The 27062-nt window shown below is 44.8% G+C and overlaps 1 protein-coding gene across 1 annotated transcript in view; it reads right to left on the reverse strand.

Moving 5' to 3' along the window:
* Positions 1-397: 397 nt before the first annotated feature.
* RHOJ (ras homolog family member J) overlaps positions 398-27062 on the reverse strand; it is a 59768-nt gene continuing 33103 nt past the window's right edge. The window contains exons 2-5 of the mRNA XM_009670703.2: positions 14173-14231; positions 7866-8030; positions 6539-6634; positions 398-5277 (exon numbers count right to left, since the gene is read on the reverse strand). Coding sequence (XP_009668998.1) covers positions 5131-5277; positions 6539-6634; positions 7866-8030; positions 14173-14231 — 467 coding nt within the window. The 3' untranslated portion in view covers positions 398-5130. The remainder of the gene's footprint in view (positions 5278-6538; positions 6635-7865; positions 8031-14172; positions 14232-27062) is intronic.

A 27062-nucleotide genomic window follows, 5' to 3' on the forward strand; every position in this document is an offset into this window, starting at 1 on the left:
CCCAGTTCATTACTTGTTTCTTCTCCACTATGCTGCCTTGGAGTTTGCAGATATCTGACGGGTTATGGTGCTGAGCATGACAGAACGCAGGTGATTTGTACAGCATGCTGGGAACGGGAAATCACTGCTTTTGGGAGGAACACAGGTCGCCATCATCACTGAAGGAGTTAGAAGAGATTTTGTTGTAGGCTAAGTATATGGACAAATCACTGAAGGTGCAGTTCAGGCTCCCTCATTTACATGAGTGGTACCGTTGGGATTGAAAGAGAGGCAAGGAAATTGGAGACAATTCCTTGTGCAGTAAGGTTCTCTGCAGTGTGAGGAAAACTGCCATAATCTGGCTCCTTAAATGCATTTGAAATAATTTTATTACATATTAAGATGCAGTGCTATATTTAAGTCTTTGTTTATTTTGAACAGAAGCAGTGCTTTGAAAGAGGTAAAAAAGGGTGAGAAATATCAGTGACAGCTGCTGAAATGATTGTTTTGATCGTCTTGCTGGACTCCCTGGGAATTCTGCAGTTCCTGCAGCAATGGGAGGTTCCTATCTTGGCTACGCTAACCCTTTGTGTCAAGCTCTCTCCTGGCTTATTAATGGGGCAGGAGGCTAGCGTCAGGTCCAGCACTTGTGTAAGTCCATGGAAAGATTCACGTTATGCCACTGTTGTTGAGACTGGGCCTAATTTGAGGCTAAGTGAGACAAAAGCTTTTGGTTCCTTGGTCTGATTTAATAGATTGTTCATGAGCTACGTGTTACTGTGATAGTGGGTATTTAAAGGGCAGAGAGAGAAAATCTGAGAGCGTTTACCACCTTGGACAACCAGGGTGAGCTTCTCAGCTGGAAAACTGCTACCCGCCGCTCCTGGAGGATACACATACCTGTACGTATATGTATAGGGGCCTATACCTGCTTGAGCAAATGGTCCTTGATGGACGTGTGTAGGGCTGGATCCTTGTTTCCATGCTTTCCCAATCTCTGCTGAGCCCTGGGAGGCACAGGGTCAACTATATGAGTCTTTGTGGAACGTGCTTCAGGTTAAGCTGGAAGTGGTGATACGGCACAAATACTGTTTTAACCGTGCTTTGAGGGGGCAGTAATTTCTGTAGGCTGTTTTAGTATGATAACAAGTCTCCAATGTGTTGATATTCCTCGCAGGAGTCTGTATGAAAACCCTTTGGGACCTCTATCTATTTGAAACTACTAATTAAGGCTAACAAATCCTGACAGAACATTAAGGTTTCAGAAGAGGCCGAAGGAGATAGGTTTTCTAGGATCTAGCAGATCTTTTTTTTAAGTTATGAGTGTTTTTGAAAAGAAAGCTGACTACTAACAAAGGCAGCTCTGTCAGGAAAGGCTTTGTCATTGGTTGCGTTAGGGAGACGTTGTCTCCTTTATGGCTCTTTACAACTCTCCTAACTCTATTCCTTTGAAGATGGGATTGGGATCTGATTTTCAGCTAATCTTACAGTGAGAAAACCCAGCTCCTTTCACCTGGCAAACGTTTACTGATTTTCTTGTTACTAAAGGTGCTTAAAAATAACTTGAAGTTTCTCTGTCTTTTCTTATGCCTGTGCTTGCGCTGTGCCTGCTGTTTTGATATTCCTGAAAATAAGCTTTGCGGTCTATTCACACACCATCTCTTGGCTCTTAGAAAAGGTATTAGGTATGATTTGCCAGATAGTCAAAGAGTCTCCTTAAGTCTGCTTACAATATGTTGCTAAAACCTATTGGCCTGTGCTATTCTTTCCTTCCCACAACAGCAGTTTAAAAGTGTAAGCTGTTAAACTGCTCGGTGTAACAGAGCAGCTCCTTGAGTAAATGCCACGTTGCATGGATAAGTGCGTGTACGTAGCCTGACACAGGTGTAACGTTTGTGGGACCTGCATTAATGAGCTCCATTTTGAAACTGTTATTTCTGTTGGGAGTGAAATTAAAAATAAATGGAGTGCAGAGGCTGTTTCTCAGTGGATTTTAACCACTCTCTCACCCTTGCAGTGCCCGAATGTCAAATTTTGGTCACCATCAGCTTGAAAAACTTGCAATTTTACTGCCACACAGACTTGATATGCTTGACTGTGCAGAGAAAAGCCTGCTTTGCCGTAACATTTTGTGTATGCATAATAATACTTTTCTATCTGCTTTCACTGCTGTGCAATGATTTGTTCAGGGTTCTAAAACTCAATACATTAGGACAGTAGCATTTGAGCTTCTGCATCACAGTATGTTTTTTCATTAATTTTCCTCAAACTACTGCAGTCATATTAATACTATAACTGCCTATTTCATTTCTGATTTAATGTGCCTATGCTATGCCAGACCATTAGTGTTAATAGGCCTCCCTGATACTAGGCGGCACACAAAAATGTCAGTTGATTATTTGTGGCTTTCTCTGATGCATGCTGGGAATGCTATATTGCACTTTTCCAGGATGCTCATTATTTTATGATAAGCTCAGCTGTCAGTCTTGATTTTTATTTTCTCTTCATTTCGTGAAGCTCTAAGAATATCTGGCAGCTCCAACCTGAGCGTTTGCATTGCACTTCAGCTAAAACAGGCTTCACTTACTTTACCCAGAGACTTGTATATAGGCTAGCACTCTATAGCAACCTGAATCAGGTGCAACAAATAATTGTCCTATTTTATTTCCACTGAAGTAAACGGCAGCACAGCGAAGCTCTAACTCTTTTTTTTGTTTGTTTGTTTCAGTGGACTTACAGTCGGATTGTAAATCAGCAAACATTCCCTATATATGTATGTGTTTAATCCATTCCTAATGTTCCTCATGCTCCTCTGATATCTTTATACATGTTATAGTTGAGCTGACTGCCAGTGTCCCAGCTGTGTGAACACTCGCTGCTACGCACGGGGACGGCAGTGCAGCCTCCGCAGCACGACATTAACTCTTTCACCAGACTTCAGCTCTGCCCTCGCTCTGAGCTCTGTTCTAGCAGTCCGGCTGTTTGAAGCAAATGTCTGGGACATAAGAAAGCCAAATATAGGATATGCACAATGAATGCCAACAGTAAGGAAACCTTGCTTTGGTATATCTTTGATTTATCACAACTTCATTTTCATCTGTGCTACTGTGCAGCAAGAAGAGATGGTTAGTGAACGTCTCCTAGGTAAAGGCAACAAGACAGTTACACAAAACTTGATCATGTTGGTCTCTGCTTGGAAATGTTTTGGGGTGTTTGATCTGGTTTCTACTGGTGTCCATGGTAGATAAAAATTGTCCTAGAGTGAAAGGAGGAGCTTGGATCCATAAGTTTCAGTGGCTGCTGGACTGGGCATTGCCTCCTGCTTGTTCCGTTCTCTGTATCCATGGTGCTGTTCTTATTCAGGGTCCTGCAGAAGTCACTAATTGCTCTGAGTGAGCGAGCACTGAGTTTATAATTCACTACTAATTACAGAATTGTGTAGACTTGGCCACTGTACAGTGCTTTGAGAGGAGCAGGTCGGCAGCACTGAGGCGGGCCACTGCTCTGGGCTAGAAGGCTACGCTTCTGCTTCTGCTTTTACTTACTCTTAGAAGCTCTGGAAATGCCCGCTATAGATGCTGCTTTATCAAGGAGCTACATCAGAAGTCTTGAAACCTGTATTTGTTGGCAGTGTGTTTTTCTGTTTGGGAAATGAAGTCCCTAACAAGACAGTTTCATGGCATTGTCAGGGTACCTGAAGGCGGATGCAAGTAGCAAGATGCCCTTAGAGTTCATCTCTGTGCATCTGTGTTGCTGTGATGTGCAGAAGAACGGGCTCCCTGGAGAAGCTGTAGCAGAAAGGCATGCTTCGTTTCAACAGCGAGGAGAGTTTGCAGTCAGCTTCCTTTCCCTTAAGGTTTGCCTTTCCCATCTCTGTGCTATCTGCTGTAGCCCATCTTTCTGCAGTTCTTGTGGGAGTTCATTCCTGAGGACCACAGCCACGTTGCATCCTAAACAGTACTCTTAATAACAAAGACGGAAAAATGGGAATAAAAGAAGAACAAATGAACAGTGGGGGAAGAAGGAGCAGGAAGGACTGTAGTTGATTGACATGTTTACAACTCCACTGTGATGGGTTACTTTACAAGAGATCCTTTTTTCTTTCTTTCTTTTTTTTTTTTTTTTAAGGCAATTGGATCACCTTAAAACCCTGGAAATCTGCATGACCTTTGGCTTTTTGGTTTTTGTTATTTTTGTCTCCTGGGTGAGATGTGGAAATCCAGCTGCCCTCTACAGTAAATTTTCAGTTGCCATTGCAATGCCACTCTTTCAGGATCTCTGATCAGAAAGGAGATTGTTCCACATTGGCAATTCATGTCTAGGCAACATTCTTTGGTGGCAGAATTTCCTTGTTTCAGTACATTAAGGCGATAGTTTTCACTAGCTCTGCTCTTCCTCTCCCAGCTTATGGAAACGTGGCTCAGCCTGAACATTCGCCTGTAAAAATACAGTTATTTGCATTTTTTTGTTGTAAGAACATTCCTTAAGTCTGGAGGTAAATGTTGATCCATTTTGATAGCTTGAGTGAAGCAACATACTGATACTGTGAAGTTTCACTGTTAAGTGAAAGCAAACTGTAATCGCTCCACCTTTACTTTCATGTAGTTTGAACAAACTAACGTATATCCTGAACTAGCGAGTCTTATAAGAAAAGTAATTTAAAAGTACATCCTACCTATAGTGTATATCTTACATATTAGAAATCTACAGATCTCCATGCGCTTTCAGTCAATTCAAATTCAATTCCTAAGTACTGTAAGTTCCTAATTTTGATCAATTCTTGCTTAAGGCCACAAATGGAGTTTCTCTTGTTTCTTTTGTCACCTGTAATGCTTTGTTGGTTTTTTTCCGCACAGCACCTTCACCTTATTCCTAAAGTGAAGACTCAAGCAGGAGCAGGCATCCTGGTTTATATTGGCTCAGTGCAGTCTGCAACAGGCTGCGTACAACTCTGGAAGATTAGGAAAGCACATAGACATAAGTTGGCCTAGTGTGCTACAGCTTGGAGGTTTCACAGAACGGAGGGCTCCTCTTTGGGTAAAAAGGACCCCTTTCTGGTCATGTTCCCCATTTCAGTTGCATGTGACCTTCATTGCCTTTCTAACCTGCTTGGTTTCACTGAACTTGTCTCACTTTTCTTTCCGAGTGACTTCACACAATGGTGCAGCAGCTGTGGCACTTTGCGCAACGCTTCTTCTTCTTCTTGGGGTGGAAAATGGTGAGGATCGCTTCATCGAAGACAGTTTTAAGGCCTTTTTGGGTGAGGGCTGAGCACTCCAGGTAGCACTGTGCTCCGATCTTAAAGAGAAGAGAGAAAGCGTGAGTACCATCGTTCGGAGAGACGGAATAGCGTCGTTCCAGCACCCGTCTCCATATACACACTCCCTGCCATAGAGGGCAGCCCAGACCTTTAAAAACGACCTTTGCTCTGTTTTATATCCAGCTTCCTGTGTGATTGAGGGACAAGCTCAGGTCATCTTGAGCGAGGGAGTGGGGTGAACAGCAACACCTGTATCTCATCACAGGAGGAGAATAGGGAGGATGAATCCCCATCCAACCTTGCAGAGATGGTGGGCTGCAGCCTGGTCTCTGGCTGAACACCTCCCGGGCCAGGAGCTTGGCCTCCCCTCTGTATGGCAGCAGGTTTCGAAGAGGTGCTGGCTGCGGGTGGGTGGGAAACGGGTCATTAGCTGAGTCTCTCAGCTCATCTCCCCCTCTGCGAGAAAGGTATAGTAGCACAGAAGCCTTGGAATTGGCCTCTCTGCTGCTCGATGTGCAATGAGTAAAATGCACAGTTGAGATAAACGAGAAGTGAGATAAATGAGAATAGTAAATAAGAATCGCGTTGTCAGTGTTTTTGTAAGGGATACTTCTGTTCCTGTGTTGTCGCTACCAAGCATGGGGAAATGCACTTGGAAGCTATTAAATCAAACATAAGGATATGAGATGCTTTCGATGCAAATGTCCCATTTAGGAAGGAAAGATGCTGCAGCATTCTCATGCTCTATTGCCAGTTAATGGGGTTTAGACACAGCTCATGATTTCTTAGCACCATAAGCAAAACTGAATGTTTGCCTCTCCACGCTCTTTTCCCACCACCCAAGGGTGAATAGCCATGACTGGAGTGCTATGGGCCGAGGTTGACTCATTATGGAGGTGGCCAGGAAGGCAGCTCTTAAGAGCTGGGAATTATGGCCGTGGCTGCCTGTGCTGGGGCAGGTCAGTGTTTTTTTCTCCTTGCTCCCTGGCCTCCCTCTAGTTGAACTTTCCAGGTTTTGGCCAAGGTAAAGTAGGCAGTGAAATGTGTTTTGCTGCCCCTTTGCAAACTGCTGCCCTGGGCACCTTGCACCCTGCTTTGCCTGGAGCTCGATCAGGTCTTGCAGCAAAACTGCAGGCTTGGGAGCTGCGGTCCGTGTCCAGATCTAGCGGATCTGAATGCAGGCTTTGGTCTCTGGCTGGGACCACCCAACGAGCCCTAGAGAAGTCTGCCATTGATGAAATAAACCCAATGGAAAGCTGTGATCAGCTGATTTCATGGGACCTCAGAAGAAAATGTTACCTCTTTAGCTAGCTTCACTCCGTGCTCGTAAGTGAGTGGTTTCTCCTTCATGTAAAGTAGCCGAGCCAAAGTTTTGGGATCATCACGAAGATCAATCTGGTGGAAAATACACAGACCCAGTGCTCAGTACCACCTTACTTGAAACAGGTATTCATAGCTTCGCAAACCCACAGTCTCCCTGCAAAAGGACATCTGCCCTCCTGAATTCAGATGCTACTTCAAAAGTGAATGGCACATGTATTTTCCTTTTTTCTATTTTCTATTTGACATGAATTAGTTCTACCTGGTTGGTTATTGGCCTTTCTAGAAGCCACAGCTCATATAACTGCGCTATAGTAAAGACGCAGCATCGTGCTTCTTTCCAGTGACTTGCACAAGGCATCTTGGAAAGTGCCTGTAAAAGCCCGAACCATGTTGGAAAAGGAGGCTGCTGGGGTCCTGCACTGCATCATACATGAAATACTGTGACAGGCCAGACAGATGCAGCTCAGGGTCTGACTGACTTGAAACAAAATCTTCTATTTCCATGGAAAATATCAAAGTGAAACATTCTGGTGTTTCAAACCCATCCATTTTCAGAGTGTGTGTTCCAAAAAATAATACTAATATTTTAAAATGGGTGCTTTAGCTTATTCCAGCGTGGAACATAAAAAACAAAGTTTGAATGATTAGACTTTTCTTTAGTGAAAAAGATCCTAGTTTTGACCAGGATTTGATCTGTTTTCCTAACTTGGCTTAGGTTACTGTCCAGTGCAGCAGTGTTTGGACATTTTCCAGACAGCAGTATCCATAGTTCTCGGAGCCTCTGGCCACTCTGTGTCTTGGAAACAAACCCTTGTCCCTTGTTTAAAGTATTTTTGATTAATTGATTCATGGGTTTTTATGGCCAAAATAAAATGTTTTGATCGTTTAGTCTAATATAGCATAAGCTGGATGGTGACTCAGTAACTGCAGTGTTGATGTAAAGAATGAGGGAGGCTGTTTTCTTCCCAGGTCTCTAAGTAAGTTATTTGAGTGGTTAATTATTCTTGTTCTTAAAACTTAGTTTGAAGTTTAGCTTCTGCTTCTAGCCACAGAATTCGATATATATATATTTTTCCCCACTAAAGGCCTGTCAGAAATCTTTTCTCCCTATGAGTATTTGTGCCTTGATACCATATTAATGTACGCTTGAGTATAAAAACGGGATGAGTTTTGTCAGTGGTGACTTGCAACGTGGGACATGCACATGCTGGTTTCCATTCATAGTCCCTGAGTTCTCCTCTAATTGTCAAGCCCAGCTGAATTTGGCATGAGAAGAAAAATAGCTGTCACCCAGGAGAGATACCTGCGTTCCTATGAGGACGTAAGGCACATTCGGCATGCAGACTTTCAGCTCGGGAACCCACTCCTCCTGGACGTTGTGGTAGGAGGCAGGGTTCACCACTGAGAAGCAGATCAGGAACACATCTGTGTTGGGGTAAGACAAGGGCCTCAGCTGGTTGTAGTCCTCCTGCCAGAGAGAGAAGGCAAGAGCGTTACCATATGGAGGATAACTGCAGATCGGGCTTGGCGGCAGCTCTTCATGGAGAGAGCTAAAGGGCACGTTTGATTTGTGTGTGTGGTCTGGGTGTTATTTGTGGTGATGCCGATGTAGAGGGTAATGATAAACTCAAACAGTGGCTGTCACTGGTGGTATAATAAAAACGGCATTTGTGTAAAAATCGATCTTGAGGTTGTGCGTACGTTCCTTGGCCGTCAGGCAATATGATAGTGCCCTAGGAAATATTATTTGACTCTCGCCGCTAGCAAATATTTGCAGATGGCATGCACCTCTAGGGGCTTTTCTGTTAATATTAGGGGCTTTCTACTTCCCAGTAGGTATTACAGCCGTGACCATACACAACCAATGTGGGTCTCTGGGCTGTTTGGTGCTATCACAGACGCATTCAGTATTCAGCAGTGTGTCAGTCAGCATAAGACACTCGCGTCTTGAAAGCACAGAGCAGATCAAATCCAGCCGGTGGTGGCTGGGTAAAGCACTTGTGGTGATTTAATGTTCCCACAGGCCCCAGTCTGGTGAAGGGCAATGCCTTCTTTCACAGCGTCACACAGAATCACAGAACGGTTGAGACTGAAAGGGACTTCTGGAGATCGTCTAGTCCAACCCCCCTGCTCATCCAGGGTCACCTAGAGTACATTGCTCAGGATTGTGTCCAGACGGCTTTTGAATATCTCCAGGGAAGGAGACTCCACAACCTCTCTGGGCAACCTGTGCTAGTGCTACCACTCTTTCTGCCGTAGTTGTGAAGAGGGCGAATTTTCCAGCAGCTCAAAGCACGGCCGTGTTGTGCAGTAAGTTGGCTTTGATCACCGAGTTTCAAGCAAGAATTTGGGTCACTTTTCCGGCTTGAGATGTGGAGAGCTAGCAGAGGTTTTGCAAGCTGTGTGAAATGGATATGCTGGCCTCCAGTGAGAGCACAAGGAGCTGTAGCTGGTTGGTAATTTTCTGTTTCAACTTTTTTCTGCCTGTCAGAAAATTTCAGTGCAATGAAACAGATACTTCTAGTGGGGATACACCTGTTTTGAGGGCTCTTTTTTTGGGAGGGCTAGAATTAAAAAGGGGGAAAGAAGCACAAAGCTGGAGTGTGGGAAACCATAATTCAGCTTGCTGTCAAAGTTGACTTAGACCTGAGGCTTTAGCTTAGAGCTTCTGCACTCCAAGCAGGCCTCAAAAATCTCAGCTGCACAGTGTTGGTTATAGCTGTCAGAAACTTCTACTAGTGCAATTTTGCTTTACTGATAATGAAATAGTGAATATCCCACTGGAAAAAAAAAAGAGAGAGAGAGAGAGAGAGAGACTCTATTGCCCAGATTTGAGAACACTTGTCTGAGATGGGGAAAAGCGATGTGAAGGGGCAGCAGCAATCCAAGCTGCCATCTGCCCCAAAGGAGAAACTGGTGCAGGATTACATCACGGTGTGTCCAGAGTGGATAGTAGATTCATCCTTGCTTCTGTCTTCCTTTGGTGGAGTCAACAAATGTGAGGGCTTAATTACTAGAAGCTGAGTTGGGTAAAGGTTTTTTCCCTAAGTTTTTCATTCACTGAAGTATGCAATTTTAAGGCAATTGAAACTACTTTTGAACAGACACAAGTTTCCGGAAAATAATAACGAGTTATATCACAACATCCTACCCCAACCTTTTCTAAAAAAAAAAAGCTTGATTTTTTGTTACTCCTAAAGGAAGTTTGAGACCAAATTTAGCTCTGTCTCATTAAAAAAAAAAAGTTTAATAAATATCCTAAAACACAAACAAAATGTTTTGTTTTGTCTAACTGAATGTCCATTGTCCCAAATTCACTTCAACAGGAAGAATATAGTCCTAGTTACTGCCTCCAGCCACAGAACCGCAGCGGTTTGCAACACTTATTGCCAGTTTCCCTGTTAGCCCTGCACAGTTCATTTGGTGATACTTTTCTAGCTCGGCTTAGTTAAAAGTCATTCTCTCTTTGACTCTAGGGGTAAGAAGAAGTTTTCATGTGGGGCAGTTTAATTCAGGAAAGCTTCATGTGGGACTTATGTCCTTCAGTGAGGATTTTCCCTTGGTGCATATACCAACTTATCTCGGTGCATTGGGGAAATTCAGTGATAGAGGTAATCTGTTTCCTTTTTAAAATGTTGACTGACCTATGTCTTTCCAGGGGCACAGAAAGCATTGATATGAAGAAGGATTTACATGACAAGAGGAGGTATTTGGTCATATCAGCTCAAGAAAGAGTGAGCAGAGTGAGTACTCCGTGTATGGGGGGCAACAGGAAAGAAAATTTGGAGGTGATTATGGGAGCATGAGTGATGCAGGCAGTGAAGGAAGAAAGCAGGCAGTGGAGGAGATGAATATGAAGCTCTGGAGATGACACCCTGCTCCCAGCAGGTGAGTTAGGGGAAGCAGAGCAGATGCCAAGAAGATGGGATCAAAGGCGTGATTACAGTATATTGACAGTGGAGTTTTATGTGGATGCTGTGGGTGAGGGAGGCCCGGCCTTATGCCTGCCTCCTTGTGGGATGTTATTTTAACCCAGAACATCAAAGCTGATGACTTTGCTGAGGTTAAGTACGCTTATGCCACAGTCAGCATGGGCTGATTCTAGGCGCTTGGCATTTTCTGCATTTTTTTGGCTTAATCACAGTAAATCAGCCTCCTGAAACCGCCACATGGTGGCAGCAGACCCTCGAGGAACTGTTAGTTGGGATTTTTAGAAAGAAATTGGCTAAATACACGCAGTTTCACTATTCCAGACATGGCCCTTTAGAGGGGTTGGAACCTACTGTACTGTTAAAATTACCAACTCAGAGCCATGAGCACCGGTGGTGACAGCTACTTGCAGAAGCGCTCATTTAATTTTGTTTTGCTTGTTACTTTGTCGCTCCTAGCAAATACTTCATGGGGAGGAGTGTTCCCATTTGGTGTTAGCAGCACGGAGCATTATATAAGCAATGAGGAGGGATAGCTGCACATCACATAGGGGAGAGGGGCACCCTGCAGCTCACACTGGCGTGGTAGCACAGCCAAGCATAAACGTCATGCCTAAGAGCAGATCTGGGGCTCCTCTACCATCCCTGTCTCCGTGGGCTGGCAGAAGTTTCCAACGACATCAGGTGAGGGTCCCATCCCTCTCAGTATCTGCTCCCCTCTGCTCCAGCAGAAGACTAAGAAACCTCGAAACAGGCCGTGATGAGATATGGCACATAGGGATCGTTTCGAAGATGCATTCGACAGTTGTCAAAGTCAAACAAATAAGCGAAAAAAAGGGACAGGACATTGGCATAGGTATCAGGCGTATCCAGAGGTGCTAATGACACATTTTGGAAGGGATGTGAGTCCTCATGTGCCTGGGCTTTACCTGACTGTTAATTGGCATGTCGAACCAAATGCTGTTACAGGGAGCCGACTGCAGAAATCAGAAATCTTTGGTGGGCACTACTTTACTGCCGGAGCTGTGCGGGGTGGTGGGACCAGAGCCTGTGGCATCCACGGCATGGGGGTGCCCCTCCTCTGTGCATGGACACGGGTCCCTGTTGTTTTTGCCATGTGCAGGGTAAGGGCTGATAATACCATGTTTTACAACCCTTCTCCTTCTCCCAGCTGGAGTGATAGCCCCACCGCCTGAAATCTGAGCTTGCAGAATGATAAAACGTCTTCCATTTAGCTCAGCCCCTGCCTTTTCGGTGACTTTGAGCAATTTGTTTGCCTGGCTCATGCTCCCACTTTGCTGCCTGTGATTTGGGGAACGCAACGCTTCCCAGCTGCACCGTCTTGTTGTTGGGCTGGGGTGGAAATGCCAGAGCTGGAGCCGGGCAGAGTCACGCTCCTGCCACCAGCCGTGGCGGAGAGACCTCGGCCAGGGACCTTCCAGCGTCGCTCCCTCCTGCTCTCCCGCTCCTGGCAGCCTTGCAGCACTCGGCACAGAAAGTACAGCAGAGCTTGTTTTCGTTAAGCTGCTGCTCTCGTGATCGCTCCCCTGGTCCCATCCAGCCCCTGCCATGTCAGCCCTTTAAAGGACTCTGCACCTGAGTCCAGCTTGGGGAAAAAAAAGAGGCATTTTTTTTTTTTTTCCTCCTAGGACTTTGTGTGCCTGGGATACAGAAAACCAGATACCCCAGGCCCGGGGTCTTTGCCAGCTCTCCCTTCAGGCTGACAGAGGGTCCTGCTGCAGGAGTACATTTTCCAATTGTTCTTTCATTAGCATATGTTTTATAGCATAGTAATGTCAAGTGCTATTTTTGGCTATGACTTCACACCGATGTCTTTGGAAAGCCACGCAAAGCAAGGAGAAGGAGGGAGGAAACAACCCAGATGATCTGTCATTGTAGCTTGAGCATGTGGGAAAAATCATCCTTGCAGACTCCGTGGAGATATAATCTGTTCACCAAGGCACTGAGTGCACTGAGTTTTGCCTAGATGGCCGTGGCCTCTGGACTGAGATCTGAAATGAAAATGCTCCGGACAAGTTAGGAATGCCCTTCAAAGGCAGGTGGTGCCTTGGCTAATTTGAGGTGGGAGATGGCAAAATGATTGTTAAGGTACAGAGGGAAGGGTGGAGTTTGTCAGAGAAACAGATTTATGTTTCTTTTGGCTCCGGAGGACAAATAGGAGGATGTGTTGCTGAGGAAATGGGTGACAGGTGGAACCATCAGCCATACAAAAGAAGTTAAAATATTAAGGCACTGGGTAAAATCTAACAGAGAGCTGAATATAACTCTAGTCTGATGTGCAAAGGCTGCATTACTGCTGAATCGTGGCAGATGCAAGCACACTTTGAGCTCTGTTCGCATACGCAGAATAGATAACTGAACACGCACCTTCTTGAATTACCTGTACAGGATGAGGACTTGGGTCATATTTTGGGGTGGGCTTTCAGGTCACCTGCTTGGGACGTGTAAACAGAAAGGACGGACTGACTGTGACTGATACTAAGCTAGCTATGAAGTAACCACTACTGCCTACAGATATGCAATAGGAATAAAAGCAAAACCCAAAGCGTAAAGGCCCCAGTCCTGCTGAGTGCAGGCTTTTCTGTCCTGATGCAATTTTTGCCCTCTCTGCACCCTGCTGCAAACTACATCCTATAACAAATAGCCTTATGCAAACGTTAGAGTCTCCTCCTGCATTGTTCATGCACTATACAGCAGACTGCCGTAGATAAAAAAGTGCTCCTGAAAGCAAAGCCCAGCACCCAGAGCTGCCCTGTCCCAGGAGGGCGAAGCAGGCTCCTGAACCTGCTTTCCTCTCCTGCTCTGAACCCTGTCAGCTGGGAAGGACCCCGGACCCCGCTCCCTCCCCTCTTGGCAGGAGATTTCCCACCAGGTCAATGTGCAGACCGTGGTCTTTTCTTTATTCTGCCAGCTGCTGGCATTTGGGAGGTAGGGGACGGAAATTTTCATCACGAGAACGTGTTTCTCCCTGCACCATGTTCTTCTTCTGGCAGAGCAAAGCACGGAGAAATGCTCTGCTGTCCTCTCCAGGGGATGAAATCAGCCCACAGGCCAGGTGCCTTCTGCGAACTGCTAATGGAACCACGCTGTATCAGCCCACGGACAGTGGAAACGGTAAAAGCCTTCTAAATTGCGCTATGTAAGTAAGCGTAGGGGGTAGACGCTCTTGTGATCGACGTTCTTGTCCCAGCAGGGGGATGCTGAGATGGATGCCAGTCTGCCGTAGTTACCGCTTAAGAAGTCAATAGCTGTTGACCGATAGCCTGGTGCTATATTATATTAGTTTTCTGGCCTTGGAAACGGGAATTCTTCTCTGTACCTCCAATGCCATCATGTGGTAACTGTAAGAAAACACTGACTTTTTATAAAACATTGTACCTGCAATAGGATTTGGGTGTATGGATACAGAACAGGCTAACCAGGCTTTTTTTTTTTTTGATTAGGCAAAATATAGCCTCAGTGGGGTGTACGGGTGTCTGTACTTGACTGCTGAACCAGAATGAAGGCGCTATCTCAAAAATAAAAAGCAGAAGGTGGGAGGTCAGCAGTTCAAGCATTACAGCTCACAAATGATTGTTAGTATTTGTAAAAACAGCACTAACGCTCCCAGCGCTACGCTACTAACAAACACAACTGGGGGAAAGGACTGCAGTAACTTACCTGCCCTGCAGTGTCATAAAGTCCCAGCAAGTGCTGTTGTCCTCCCACGGTCACAGTTACTGCAAGAGAGAAACAGAGAGATGCTGTTTGTGAGAGGCAAGCACAAGCCACTGGATTCATTTTTATACTCCTCAGTCTTCACATGCCAATGCGCTAGACAGACTGGTGTGTCATACGCATCCTAAACCAAGCTGATAGATTCCACCCAAAATGAAGGCAGCCTAAAGTCACAACAAAAGCAAATGCTTTATGCCAAGCTCTTATTTCTTACCACACAGCCAAGTCAGATGAACCGCACAAGTTGCTGCTACTCGGATATCCAGAGACTGATGGACATTTGCCTGTCTATGCAGCCACCAGCTGACACTCACTAGGTGCTAGAAATCCCAAGCAAACAGTTCCTGCCTCCCCGCTGTGCCTGCTGGGGTATATCTAGTCTTGATTCACTCAGAAGGCTTTTTATTGCTTTATTTGTTGTGGGTGCTGAAGCATTAGAAAGTGGGTGATATTCAATGTGTCTTGGTGGAGCTGCATTGCCTCCCAGGCAATCTGTCCTTTCAGAGCGTGGTGTCCTGTAATCGCAGGTAAAATGGTAGCGCTTAAAGTATGGTTCTGTGCAGCAGGTGCTTAGAGGGGTGGGGAGGAAGAGGAGTGCCAGCATGTGCTGGGTTGTTGGCCAGGTTCTGCTGCAGATGGAAGAAGAGCACGGCTTGATTTATGGATCATACTCGGCACAATTACTGCTTTAGTACAAGCCACTTTGAGCTTCATTTTGAGCCCATTGACATGGAAGAAAACGTTCTCGTTGCCTTTGGATGAACCCCTTTATTAGCTGATCTCTGTAATCGGTGTAATCTTATCTTATCAAGGATATGATCTGTGTTAATGGCATTTTGTTGACCAGTTAATCTGCTTAAATCATTAGTAGTCAACTTGGAAAGAAGAGGAGGGAGTCCAGTTCCACCCGTTGCTCAGTGGGAAGATTTGAACCGTTCATTGGGAAAGTTACTCAGAATAATGGTATTCTTGGAGCAGAGGGGCTGTGATTTGTTTTAAAGTGCACAGGCAAATGGTTTGCGCGCTCACAGGCTAAGACCGGCATCTATCGACAGATCACAACCTGCAGTTAATGAGGGCTGAGAAAGGTGAACAGTTACTTTCGGCAAATAAGAGGCTTAAAAACATCACATAGGTTCTTGCTGATGTTTTTTAAGTGATAAGACTTTTGTAGAAGAAAAAAACCTACCAGGTTGTAGAAACTAATAGTTGCTACACTGGAGAAATAAGTCCTGTTTGAAATCTCCTAGACTTAAAGTCTCTGTCAGTGTGTTTGATTATTCAGCAGCTTTATGAGCTTGCAAAGCAGTCTGGCAATTTTGCTAGCGTATAACCAGAACAGGACTGACATCGTGAAAGGCTCAACGAGGAGCAGACTTGCTGATTAGAACAAGACGGGCCATACTCACATGGCTGCTGGGGCTGCTTTGGCTCTGGGGCACAGTGAGGCACGGGGGAAGGAGATTATGGGAAAGGTGGCCGAGTGCCTTCTTCTCGCTCCTGAACTCAGGAGGTAGATCGCATACAGTGTGGCTCCTGCAGGAACTTGAAAGAGAGGTAGCTCTTGAGCATGGAGGTAGAAGAAATGCTTGTGACCCATGGGTGGAAGAACCTAGGGAGCAGGATACCAAGGGGGAAGCGGATGTGAACACAGACAGCAGACCGGACGGAGGCCCCATCTCATTCCTTGAACCAGGCCCAGGCTCCTGACTTGAACTAACTTGAAGAAAGCCTCCCCAGCGTGCTGGTTTTCAACTTTTTGTGATGTATGGATTCTGAAAAATTTCCCAGTGGAGGTATGAACTATGTGAAGTAAACTTAAGTCTACTGACAGTAGGCTTGCCGTTCTTAGCTCCCTTCTAAGTAGTCTGTGGGCCACACATGCTGCTTCCCTGATTCCTGGAGGTACCCTTTCTGTCCTTAATGTAGGTGTGTCATTTTTTCCGGTTGCTACTTTTGGCAATCCTTCAATCTGCCCCTACGTGAACAGGTGCAGGAGCCAAACCCTTTCTGTTGATTTGCTCTATTCAAGGACCAACTGTGGGACAATATATCCTTAAGCTGAAGGCAATTTTCCGGCAGCTATATGTCATCCATGCACTGCTCAGCTGGCTGAAGTGGATTTTGGGAATATACCAAGTTGGCTGCAGGTGAGCATCAATGAAGCTATCAGTCCTTGGTTTAATTTGTTCAGAGCCTGCAGACCGGTGCAGACAACCTCCAAAGCAGGACGCTTGTGTGGCAGCTGTGTGGCAGCGGGGGCACATAGAGTTGCTGGTGATCTAACACGCCAGATGACTATGAAGAGACATTTGCTATACTTCAGCACTGCCACAGCTATCCAGCTTTGTCTCTCATGCTGGCTGGCCCTGAGTTCAGGCAGACTGAGCTTAGTTCTGCGTGCAAAAGATCAGGTCAGGTCTTCAGTGTTTTAAAAACTTACAGTTCACTTTGAAATTTCCTCTATTCAGGCTCAGGATTCTGCTGTAAATGTTGCTGGCCCATCTCATGGTGGCCTCTGATTGATGGAGCTCCACTGGCAAAAAGCCCTGGTACAGATACAAGTTGCTGCCTTGTTCCAGTAGTTAATAGGGCTTGGAGATAAGCCGTGTGGATAGAAGTCCAGTCTATCTCAGGCATGCTCTGCCAGCAGGGTATGCTGTAACGGTTCCTAAACTATTATCTGTGCTCCGTGGTCCATGAGGTCATGGTAAATATTTCACAGCAGGTCTGTGGAACCACACTGAACTGTTATATTGATGGTTTGTACAGCTCATTTTGGCTCAAGGTGATCTGTGGGAAATGCCAAGACAGGATGAAAAGGCCAGTGGTGTTCTAGCATTACTCTCCGTGTACTTATGGGCTAAGAAATGCAAGAAGTTTTTGAAAAATATACCCTAAATCTATGCAGCTTGCACATCACATTTTAATTCTCCTCATAGCCCTCTGTCCCCTACTGGTTCTGCAGTGGATTTCTGTGCAGTTCCAATCATTTCTCTTTCTTTGTTCTCTGTTTTCCCCATCAAGCTTTGAATTTTATTTATTTTTGTCGACTGTGCTAATATATCTCATCATCTGACAGTACCCTGGCTGCACATATCACTTCTCTAGAGTTTGCAACTATCACCCCCAGAAAACTGTTCTGTTGGCCTAACTTTGGCTACAGGCAAACTGCTGTGTTTGGATTCCTGGCTCTGAATATAGAGGGGACCAAATGGCCCACAATGACAGTTCAAATAACTGCTGGCGCTTGTAACGATGATGTCTAGATTAACGTATTAGTGCTGAAGTTTCCACCCCATTTTCATGCAAGCAAACGGGATGTCAAAATAAGTGGCTCTTGCCTGTGAAAACGTCATAGCGTATTTCTACTAGGAAGTTTATCAGTCTTCCTCTGCCAGGCAAAAAAGCTATTTGGTCTATCCACTTGGTAGGTCGTATTTATGAGCTGAGCTTGTTCTGCTAGATTTGTAGGCTTTACTTTTGGCTTTATCTCCATTTACTTTTGCTCACCCTGTTACTACCTTCTCCTCTTCTCTCGTGGCCAACTCTACTGAAAGCCAACAGGGATTTCCTTTGCTGTCACTGGGGGTAATGCAGGCGCGTTTACAGGCTTGTGAACTCTAGGTTTATGAGCAGTCTTGGAGTAATAACTTGTAAATGAACTGTCCTTGCTATTTACTGGCTGTTGATTATTAGAGTAAAGCAACGTGGAAGTGCCCAGCATGACACCAAACTAGGATGTAATAGCTCAGATTCAGTCACATTCAGTAAAGAAAAGGTGGACTCACACAGCTCAGGAAATTTTTCCACGCTTGTGGAGAAGCGCTTGCAGAAACAAAGGACTGTGAAACCACCAGCCAGCATATGTATGGAAGCATAGGCAACGTCTAATGTGGTACCACATGAAAAAAGTGATCTATTTATTCTTACAGCCGACAAATTAAGGTCCAGCTGCTTTGGAGAAAGATGCCAGAAGCCCAACAGCAAGCACTGATGGCAGCACCTGCCTGTAAGGAAAGATGTTCTCATTTTTGGGGGCAAATTAATCTATGTCATCCCTCAGACTTTCACAAGGGCCACCTTGTGCCCTTGTTGTCAAGCTCTGATTATTAAGTTTGTGCATTTGTTTTTTCACTGTGATTATATTTACCAGCTGCATGCTACTTAACATGAACTTATGGGCATCAGCGTGGGAACAGCCGCAATATAGGTTGACCTGTTGGTGGTAGAAATCCCCAAGTCTGTTCTTCCACCTGGGAAGGAAGGTGAAGTTGGTGAGCTGAATACAAGAGCAGCTTTTGACCAGCTGCAATGGAACTTAGATGGGGACTATTGGGTTCTTGCTGCTTTGAGGGATGGGTAGACACTTGACAAAATTTAACATTTCTGGATACAAAGTTCTTCACATGTGTGTCTTACAATGTTCCTACCACTTCCAAAGGTGCTTGTTTATATAGCCCACACTCAGGAGGGAACAAGACTACTTTAAACTCTCAACTTCAGCTTGTGTCCAGTTTCACAATGCCACTCCAAACTTTTTTTTTGCTCCTGCATAAGTTTGTTGGGTGAATTCCTACCTGAAAGTATAGCTGAATCTGAACAATGTACTAACTACTGATCACGTACTAAGGAGAATAATTTGCTAGTAATGAGAAATAAACTAAGCGATATATTATGGCTTCAAATTAAAGTCTGTGAATAACTGTTTTAAAATACGTATGTATTTTATATATAGGGCTTGGAGATAAGCTGTTTGGATAGAGGTCCAGTCTATCTCAGGTATGTTCTGCCAGCAGGGTATTTTATATATAAAATACATTTACATTTTCTTTTTTTCCCCCAGTTTCTATGTGAGCAAAACATTTAAGTTGCGGAGTGAAATATTTTGCCTTGATTTGGGGCGTTCTAGTCAGGCCCAGGACATATGGAAAGGGGAGGGACTAAAATTCACCAAGGAACATAGGCGTCATTGGTGAAATGATGCAAGACCGCTCTCTATGCAGTCACTGGAGCAGGGGCTGGAGTCACAGTGTTGCCATGGGGGTGACCTCCTGACTTCTATCTCCTCTCCCCAACTCCTTCGTGAGCTGATGAGCTGTCCCAGACGAGGGTGGAACAGCTTCAGGGAGAGGAGTGACACAGACTTGCCGAAGGTACTGGAGCAATTCCCAAGGATGTGAGAACTGAATCTCCCACTTCTCAGATCTCTTAGTATCTGAAGAAGCTGACACCCCTTCTCCCTTGTAAATAAGCCCTAAAACCACATGCGACACCAACCTGTAAAACTGAGACATTTCAGCAACGCCAGAATTATTCGTTCCCAACTTTCCCTTGAGTTCTCTACCAGAATTTTTGTCAAATCACTTGCTCCTATAAAGAATATTGTCCACTTGTAATTAAGGGCTTTTTGTGCATGTGTGTGTGTGTGTGTGTGTGTGTGTGGTTTTTTTTTTTTCATGCTTCCCTTAGGATAGAATTGGGGTTTAAGTTGAACTCTTTACACAGGGAGACCAGTCAGTGATTTCCCCAGGGAGTTTTACTCCTTCTCTGATAGAGGAAATAATCATCTTTGCCAGACATGACTCGAGTCCCAATTGTATTCCTCAAGAGCAAGTGCACTATCTATGGATTGCAGCAAATGTCAGGGTGTCTCAGTGCCCTGAACTCCTTCCTCCGGTGCCTTTTGGAGCAATCACTGTGAAGTTATCAATACACTGAACGCGGTATGTCCTCCAGCATCTGGCATCCCCAGGGGTAGTGTCGGTATGTTTACTTGCTGGGTAACGTTTTCCTTCCTTCCTGAACGCTGTTTTGTGAAAGCATTTGGAGAACCAGGAAGCCCCCTCCTGTTCACAGGCTTCTGCTGCTCTCTGGGACTTGCCCCAGGCAGGACAGCGGTGCTCTTGTAGAAGCTTGTTTGAAGAAAATTGATTTTAAAAATCCTGTTTATAGGTCTTCTTTTCTCATGGCATAGCTGCTAAATACGGGTCTCTGTGGCTGAACTGTGAGGAGCCCTGTTATGCTCCAAGCAGAATCTGTAACCCAGCTGCACCTCAAAGGCATTTAGGTCTCTAATTCCCTTTAGTTCCAATAAGAGTCAGGCACTGAGTAACCACTAAGACTCCATGTCCCTGGCTTTAGTAAAACGGCCATGCAACTATTCAACAAGCATACAAATTAATTATGGGTAGTGTATTTTTGCAGCAGCCTCTGCCTTTTAAATGCTTCAAGTGCATTCATGAATGCTGTTTTATGTCAAATTCTTGTAAAGAAATATATTTGTTTGGCTGTTGCAGGTGAGGAAAACAGGCATAGGGCTGCCAGGGATTAGCCTCTCACATGCTGCTTTGGATTTGATTGGGTCAGTGTCTGGGGAATCTCGTTTTAGCTGCCACAGTCCTGTCTTGCAGAGATGTTACACAGCTGCAGCTGGAGCTGGGAACACTCAGGAAGTCTATAAATTAAAGCCCTAAGGAGCCTACAATTTGGCACCCACCATAGGAAGCTAGTCAAAAAAAGAGTAAGAAAGACCTTAATGGCATGTCTACGTCATTCAGGCTAGGTATGACAACCAGCTCAGCTGAGCTCTAAAGACTGCTTGTTGCTTTGACTGCAAGACTATCCTCCCTGCCTCTGTAGCCTTCCTCCTGTAGGAATATTCCTTTTGCTTTGACTAAGTGAAGGACTAAAACACGGTGTGGCTGCAAACCCAGAGCAGAGGAGAAGCGGTATTATTAGACCCCCCTTGTCACCCAGGGCTGTTCTGCCCCCGTAGTTTGCAATTGCCTGTGGCTCAGGCGTGGATCACTCTTCACTTCCACATGCTCCCGATTCCCTCTGTCAGGACAAACAAGATTTGATTACAGGCAAATTGACTTTCTACCTCAGTCTTGTCCTGCAGCTTAACTATATTCTTTCTGAAAGGAAAATCAAAAGCTTGCCGTTTTGCCCTGTAATTGGCCTAAAGACAGCACTTTGCATGCAAATTGTACTAAATGCCTTTCTTTACTCCTGTAAAGAAGCCAACTAACTCGTATAGGCCTTCGATAGCTAGCATTTTTCTAGGGGAGGTCTAGAAGAGCTCTGAGTAAACCTTATCATTTTCTGTCACCTCATCAGTGGATGAGATCTATGTTCTGCTGAACAAATACTTTTGCCCATCTGATATTTACAGTATCTGAAAAACATTTACAGCCTGCTTCCTGAGGTGGAAGCAGAGAGAGGCCTCCGGGGCCAGGATCCAGCTGATTTCACTCAGTGTAGCTCTTGGTCTAATGAGGTAGTGAGGAATTTGCTGCTTTGTCTTCAGGCCACAGACATTTAATGATTTTAAAGCCAGATAGGATTCATAGTATCATTTATTCTGCTCTAAATAGCTTATCTAGTCTTTTCCTACAAGGCGTATTTTCTTGTTCCTGTATCACTCTTGTAGCTGTTTTCCAAATTCTTTTTAAAGCAGTCACTAGGACTAGACAGTATAGTCTAGCAATGGTTTCATTAATGATCTAGCCAGAGGTAACACGACTTTCCTGCTTCTACCTGTTATTCCTCAACCAAAAGCTCACATTCTTTCTGATTATTCTCATTATTTAATGAGTCTTGCAGTACACTGTGCCAAAGTCAAGTCCTTTTTATGAGAATCTCAGCTTTTGTGTTTGTCAGCCTTTCGATTATATTCTTTTTAACTCTTGTGGTTACAAGGATAACCTGGAAACTGTACCTCAAATGCTCACTGAAGACTCACAAAGAGGGAGGCAAATAGCCACCCTGCCACAGCCTTCTCATGGTGTGAAAGTCAATGCTAAAGATTTTTGAAAGTCTGAGACAAACTATTCAGAAGTAAGCATTTTCAGCAGGATGCTTTGGATAGTTCTGAAAATGTCTGAGAGGCAATATCCAAAAGCTTTTTAGAGTTTCCCTTCCAGACATCTCTCTGGCACTTCCAAGGTTCGCTTTTCTCCTTGAACTCACTCAGCTCCCTCACGATTAGGGAAGAGCAAGGAGACAGGCACCAGGACGAATGTGATGGAGAGCTCCCACCCTCCCCCTGAACTGTTCTTAAGAGCTTGAGAACTCCGGTGAAGTTAGTGAAAAAACGTCCAACCCCAACTTGCATTACAGCCGTGTTAGGAAAGCAGGCCAACACCAAATGACAGCTCTATTGTCCCGTTCTGCAACAGAAATGGATTCATCTAGACAGCGTGATCCCGTAGGAAGATTTACGACTTGTGCTATGTGTTTTTTAGCATCTGAGAGGAATTAGGCCATAGATTCATAACTTGCCCACAGCTCTCTGCAGCTAGGTGTTTGCTATGCAGAGATAGCTAACAAAAAAGACATACCAGCGCACCAATCATTTTTATTTCAAACAGCTGATATGAAATGCTGTAAATCTTTCAAAGTGCATTGAGAAGACAGGCTTCAGCGTTGGCCAACTTACATGACAAAGAACACACAAGCAGTGGAGATGGATTAGGAAGATCAAGCAGAATGAATCTAGTCCAGAAATGGATGAAAGAGAATAGAAATTCCCAAAGCTTTCAGAACAAGTACAACGCTAAGGCGTGAGCCAGCTTCTTCTCAGTCTGGGACATTACTTATTTATAGACAGCATGAATGAAGTTGATTTATTGGAATCATTGACCTCATTGTTTGTAAAATCAGCACTGGAGGATTTCCCCAGCTTCTCGGTGAGTTATTGCTGTGCTAATCAATCCTTAAGGAAACTCAGCCTCTCCAATAGCCATATCTGAGGAACCTGGGGTGTCTCTGTTTGCAAGGAGAGCTGTGCCCAGTTCCTCCAATAATTCAGTCCTCAGGGAGCTCTTGGGACTTGAACATTGTGCAAAGCTGCACTCGATGGAAAAGGCTAACGTGATTATAGTACTTGGGGAATTGAGGAACAATTGACATTGTGTCTAAAAGAGTGTTTTGTTAGATTTCGTTCTGCCTTGAATATTGGGCTGCGCACTGAAGCAGACTGGGAGGTGCTTCCTGAAGAGTTCACCTCAGCGTGCACCATCAGCCCTGCCCGTGGAAGGCATTTCTGCTCCAGAGTTAAAAGTCTGATAACAACTGTGTAGATAAATGCTCTAAATTTGCAGGCAAATTGACTCTGATGTGCTCATTTCAACGATACTCTAATCAAGGGTCTTGTTACTCTTTACTGAAAGTAATAGCAGTAAATCAGAGCAAATGCCAGACAGAGGAACAAATGTAGCATTCAGTAGCATACACAGAAAGAACCTGAACATTAAAAAAATTATGATTGGTCCTTAACAACAAAGAGTATTATATATCTTCTCAATCTTGATGGAGGGGAAGTGCTGTTCTTGTGATCATGTGATTGTTTGTGGCACTGAGATGAACGAAAGTGCAAAATTTTGGCTGTGACTGTAGTGTGATCCTATCCAAAAAATGAAAGGCAGAATGTGGATTATTACCTATATATATATTTTTAGCTCTCATAAATATTTTTAAAGCTTCCACCATCATTGCACAGTATCTAGGAATAACTTTTTCTGGAGCTGGGATTATGGCTCAAGTCAATAGCAAAGGCCGTAGAACTCACAGATAATTAAAGAATAACTGATAATCAGAATAAATTTATTACTATTTTCACTAGCAGTGCGGCTGACCTGACCTGCAAAAGACCAGATGTTACGACATTTTTAGCTTTATTCTAACACAGATAAAGTCATTCGAGACTATTTAAATCAACTATTTGCTGTAACCTAATTCTGTGAATTTGGAGTCTCCTAACAATGATGTCGAGAGCACAGTAAGTAGAGCAAGGAGTGTGGATTTTACTCCAAGGAGAAAATGTGGGAATAATGTGAGCCTTTGAATGTTTGTCTAGCTCCTCTCTACTGTCTGTGTAAGGCAAAATTGTGTAATTCTTCTAACTACAACCGGGTGCTGGGGGAAAAACTATCTCTAAAGTAAGGTCAAGCATCTCGTTGTTGAAGGAATGGGAGATTTGGCAACTAGCATCAGAATAAGTGGAATATTAGTAGCAAAATGAAACAAATCACACTGGAATGTTTCCAGGCAATATACAAGGTGCTTCACAAAATGGGTCCAAAGCGTGGCGGGACAACGCTCGCTATGTGGCCGAGAGGGAATCCGTGCAGCTCTCCACTACTTCTCTGCTTGCGCTGCTTGAGGAGCAGAGCCAGGGTTCACATGAGTTCGTGCTACTTCTGCATTTCTCCTAGGCAGAGATGAGGTCTCTGGGTGACAACGGATGTACGTTGGAGGGGCGAGTGCCCTTCTCTGTGGACAGTTCCAGCATCCTGTGTTAAGAGCAGCGAGAGAAAGAGGTTCTCCAGGAGTACGAAGAAGTCTTTTTCAGTCAAGATGTGTAAGCTGAACACTGATATAGACTCTCAGTCCTTTCAGACTACTATTCAGGAGATTTCTGCCAACAATCGGTACTTATCATGTGCTCTTGGTTTGGGTAGTACCTTTTTGTCTGGAAAAGACCATGAAAGTGGTCCAGAGAGGCAAAGCTGCTTAACAGCACTGGGTATTTCCTTCTACAGTGTCTCCCTAACCTTACGGTGATCTAGCCTGGTCTGAGTTAGATGGCAGCAGGAGCAGATAATGCTGATGGAGAAGCACAAAGTATCTGTTCTGCAGTGCACAGGTTGTCCTCATAAAGGGCTGGATCTTCAGATGATGGTGTAGCAATTCAGTATTGACTTATGCTGGTAGAAGATCCTATGCCTTTAACTTGGCAGACGTCCCGGCGCTTACTGAGAAAGAGACCTCAGCAAAAGCATTTTAACCCTCAGTGGCTCTGAGTTTAGTGGATTGAATTCTTTGAGAATTTTGAGGATGACAATTTGGCGAGCTTTCATTTCTAGGACTGCTGAATAAGTGCGGCTGCCTGGCTAAGTGAGGTTAAGAGTCCTGTTGGGTGGGTGGTCTGTGTTGTCCTCTGCTGAGCGTGCTCGTTCTTAGTATCCACTCCCCATTAATCAGCACTGGCAACTGTGGTAGAAAAGCCAAGCAAGGAAGGGGCACAGGATTCCCGCCTGGGTCAGGGTAGCAGAGAGATGCTTTACTAATGCTACAGCCTGCAGTGCACTAGCAGTAGTACATCCTGCTATTGCTGAATGCGCTTCGAGGAGAAAATAGGATTCTCTGTTTACCAAGATGCAAGACAAAAAGAACAAGTGCCAAAGTTAGGAAGAAAAATCTAGCTTTGAAGTACACAAAAGGGGATGTAAGAATGTGTTTTCTCTAACAGCCTGATATGAAGGGAAATATGATTAAATTGCAGGAATATAAAACAGGAAGCAGCCACTGGTTTGGCTGCTCTCTGTGCAAGGAGCCCATCTTTCCTATTCCTGACGTTCAGCTGCTAGTCAAGCTGGTCAAATCTACGTTGAGGTGGCTGCAATAACTAATGCAGGATGTGGCTGGTGATGGGCTAGTGTGTGTCTGAGTGCTGGGTTTGAGCACAGACCTGGAGGATGTATGCGTGTCATCCAGATGCTGCCACGAGCGTTTGAGAAAGACACCTGCAGTTGAACCTGCTCGCAGGCTCACCAAGCAGAAAGATGCCTTGGGCACTGCTCCAAAGTTAGGTAACGCAGCTGAAAATAGCTGCTTCTCCTCTAAGCTGTAAACTGCCAGAGCAGGGGCACATTTGGCACACCAAACTGAATCTGGCAGTCTCAGATCTTACCCACGCCATGCCATGCTAAGATAAGTGCGAGCGTTCAGGAGAATTAGGTTTGCCTGAACTCCAGCACTTCCATAGCTGATTTTTAGGCAAGCGATAGATTAAATGACTTTTTGGGGCCCCTTCCAACACTAGCCTGTCTTGTTGAAGTGCCTAATGCCGGCTTTTCCAGTGGGTGTTTCCCCATGAGAAATGGGTTGACATGGCCTGTTCATGGTCCCAAGGAAGGCCATGATAGCATTGTTGCTTTGCATGTTCACAGGAACAGAGTCTGGCCCCTATACTTACCCCCGGTACCAAACCTTAGCTGCTATTTGCCCTGCGGCTTACAGAGATTAGCTGAACATTTTGTCCAGCAGCAGCTCTAAAAAGACATGAGTGAAGGAGCAGAAATGTTAAACACAGTAAACAAATGGCTTGGAAATATTTAAACCTTCTGATAAGAAAATCTGAAGTTAGGAGATTTTTTTTTTTCCGATGCCACAAAGGTTTTAAACATTGTTAAAGCTTTCTCTACATCCTGCTGAGAAGCCTTCCACTTTCCTCTCCGGTGTGGCAGCCGCTACAGACAATGAAGTAATTGTAATGTTGGAAAAGCAAAAGATCCAGATGGATGAAATGCCTGCTCTTAACCCTGTGTGTGTTCGGGCGTGTGAAAGGCAGAGAAGGTGAGTGAGCAAAGGAGCAAACCTGTGCGTATGATACAAATAGCCTTTTTCCAAGTGTAAAGGGTCACGCTCAGGTGAGGCAGAAGGTATAAGAGAGTGTGATAAAGCCTCACTGGTCCGAAAACGGTTGCTCCGTACTCGGCAGACTGGCACACACACTTCTGCAGGATTGCTTGCTAGCCATTTCAGCCCAGACTGGGTTTTGCGGGAGAGCAAGAGGCCAACGCTGGCTCTAGCCCAGCCCTGGACTTACAGGCGCAAAGTGCCTGTTTGAGCGCCGGCCATCGGGTTTTGCCCTTTGAACAGACAAAATAGAGCTGGACACGCGTTGTCAGCAATGCAATTTCTACAGAATCAAACATTTCATGGGAAGCTGTCGCTTTTAACAGAAGGGCTGAGAAGTGCCCCATTGGGAGAAATGAAGTGAAAGGGTGTGAAATGAGTGACCTGAATCGGAACGTTTCCCTGCG

This window comes from Struthio camelus, chromosome 5, assembly GCF_040807025.1.
Source record: "Struthio camelus isolate bStrCam1 chromosome 5, bStrCam1.hap1, whole genome shotgun sequence".
Taxonomy (NCBI): domain Eukaryota; kingdom Metazoa; phylum Chordata; class Aves; order Struthioniformes; family Struthionidae; genus Struthio; species Struthio camelus.